This window comes from Propithecus coquereli, unplaced genomic scaffold (genome assembly GCF_000956105.1).
Source record: "Propithecus coquereli isolate 6110/MARCELLA unplaced genomic scaffold, Pcoq_1.0 Scaffold27, whole genome shotgun sequence".
Lineage (NCBI taxonomy): Eukaryota > Metazoa > Chordata > Mammalia > Primates > Indriidae > Propithecus > Propithecus coquereli.
Genome location: NW_012148285.1, coordinates 2,190,073 through 2,191,972, shown reverse-complemented (window position 1 = coordinate 2,191,972; position 1,900 = coordinate 2,190,073). Strand labels below are relative to the sequence as shown.

At 52.4% G+C, this 1,900-nt stretch overlaps 1 protein-coding gene across 4 annotated transcripts in view; it reads left to right on the top strand.

Moving 5' to 3' along the window:
• Positions 1–1,900, top strand: part of NLRC3 (NLR family, CARD domain containing 3) — a 19,806-nt gene that overhangs the window by 9,464 nt on the left and 8,442 nt on the right. For 3 of the 4 annotated variants that reach the window (XM_012647591.1, XM_012647590.1, XM_012647589.1), the window contains exon 8: positions 1,652–1,735. In XM_012647591.1, coding sequence (XP_012503045.1) covers positions 1,652–1,735 — 84 coding nt within the window. Of the gene's footprint in view, positions 1–215; positions 300–1,651; positions 1,736–1,900 lie in introns of all 4 variants that reach the window. The other variant, XM_012647592.1, reaches the window with a different exon arrangement.

The window sequence follows — 1,900 nt, the reverse complement described above, 5'->3', positions numbered from 1 at the left end:
AGTTGTCAGGCAAGTGCTTAGAAACCCAGGGAAAAATCTAAGCCCTGGGCAGTGGCGGGAAGGGCCAACGGTTCTCCCTTCGTGGTTGGCAGTGAGGGCACATAGCAGTCAGAACCCCTGCTCACCGTGGTCAGCTGCTGTCCCCGCTGGGCCTCTGGGGCACATGGTGGTGGCGTTCAGGCCACCTCTGAGTGCACCACTTCTTGCCTCTGCAGCCTCCAGAGCAACACGATCAGGGAGGACGGTGCCGGGTCCATGGCTGAGGCCTTGGTCTCCAACCTGACCCTCTCTGTGCTGCAGTGAGTGGACGTACCTCCTCTCGCCTCCTCGCCTCCCATTCTCGCACCTTTCTCGCCTCCCCCAAGGGCCTCTCTGCCTGTTTCCTGCAAGGAAGAATGGATGTGCCGAGGCTCTAAGGCTTTCTGATCCATCTGGATGGCCGCTTGCAAACCTGATGCTTACTGCTTTTCCAGAGAATAGGTGTTGGGGAAATAATTAAAAATAAAACCTCTTGCTAAGCCAGAAGATCCTCTCCACAAACATAGGAAAGAACACGACAGTGTTGGTATTGAATAAGCATTAAACTGACTGAACGTGTCTCACAGGCAACCTGCCCACGAGACTGCAGAGACAGAAAGAAATCTCACCCTTTCTATAGCCAAGTGGACACAGCCCATCCCACAGGCATTCTCAAGATAAAGGACAACTGTCCTCAAGCAAGAGGACCTGGCAGCACCGTTTGTCGTACATAGTTCATCCTAAATTCACCTGATAATTCGGGTGGCCATCTGTGTTCCTTTCTTCCTTTTATCCAAAGGAAAAATAAAACTTCTCGTATCTTTATGACATGCAGGTACGTAACTAGTTAATTTCCACAGAGGCAGGGAGACGGGGACTCTGTCTTTCCCTGACATTTCAAAGAGATGGCTCCAAGTCTCTTACAAGAGACATTCCTGGCTGTGAAACTGGCAAGAGGATGATTTAGCTTTTTAAAAAGATTTACATGCATCTCAAAGGGACAGAGGAAGGATCTGTAATCTCAAGTTTTCTCAAGGAAATATTCTAAGAAAAGGTGTGTGTGTGGGGGGGCGTCTCTGTCCTTTTTGGAACCAGGGAAAATTACATTTTTTTTAGATTTACATTTAGCCTCGCACAGGAGAGGCCCTGCCCTGTCTGTGCTAGGATGAGAACAGGGGTTCCCAGGCAACATCTCCCTCCACCAGATTGCATATAAGAGGAAGTAGCTTTTGAGAAGAGGAACCGAAGCGGTGGGTGTCCCTAGGGTCTCATGGTGGAGGCAGGCCGCTGGCTGGTCTGGACGGGAGGCAGATTGTTGGGTGAGGGGCCTGCGGGACTTGTCCAGGGAAGCCCCCACTTGGGAGGTTGCTGGGCATCACCTCACCCGCTGAGCTCTGCTCTCCAGCCCTCACAAGGGGGCTCCAGCTGCCTGGCCACTGACTCTTCTACGTAATAATGTCGGCCCACCAGCATCACTCTGGCAACAGTCCAGACCCTTCCAGGAGATCCCTGCCACCCTGCTGTGATAAATGGAGAGGGCACCCTGGTTACCTCTGACCTTGAACCCAGACTGTCCTTGGTCTGGGAATGGCTGTGGCCAGCTTTGCTGAAGGACGCCTCTCTCCTCACACAGCCTGCAGAAGAACACCATCGGGCCCGTGGGAGCCCAGCGGATGGCAGATGCCCTGAAGCAGAACAGGAATCTGAAGGAGCTCATGTGAGAAATGCAGAAGGGCTCAATTCACATGCTCAGTGGCTAGCACAATGACAGACCCAGCATAAGTATTTTTGAGCATGGGGAAGGATGCACGGATGGATGGTTGGATGGTTGGCTGGGTAAATGAATGGATGGGTAGATGAGTGGATGGATGGGTGGGTGGCT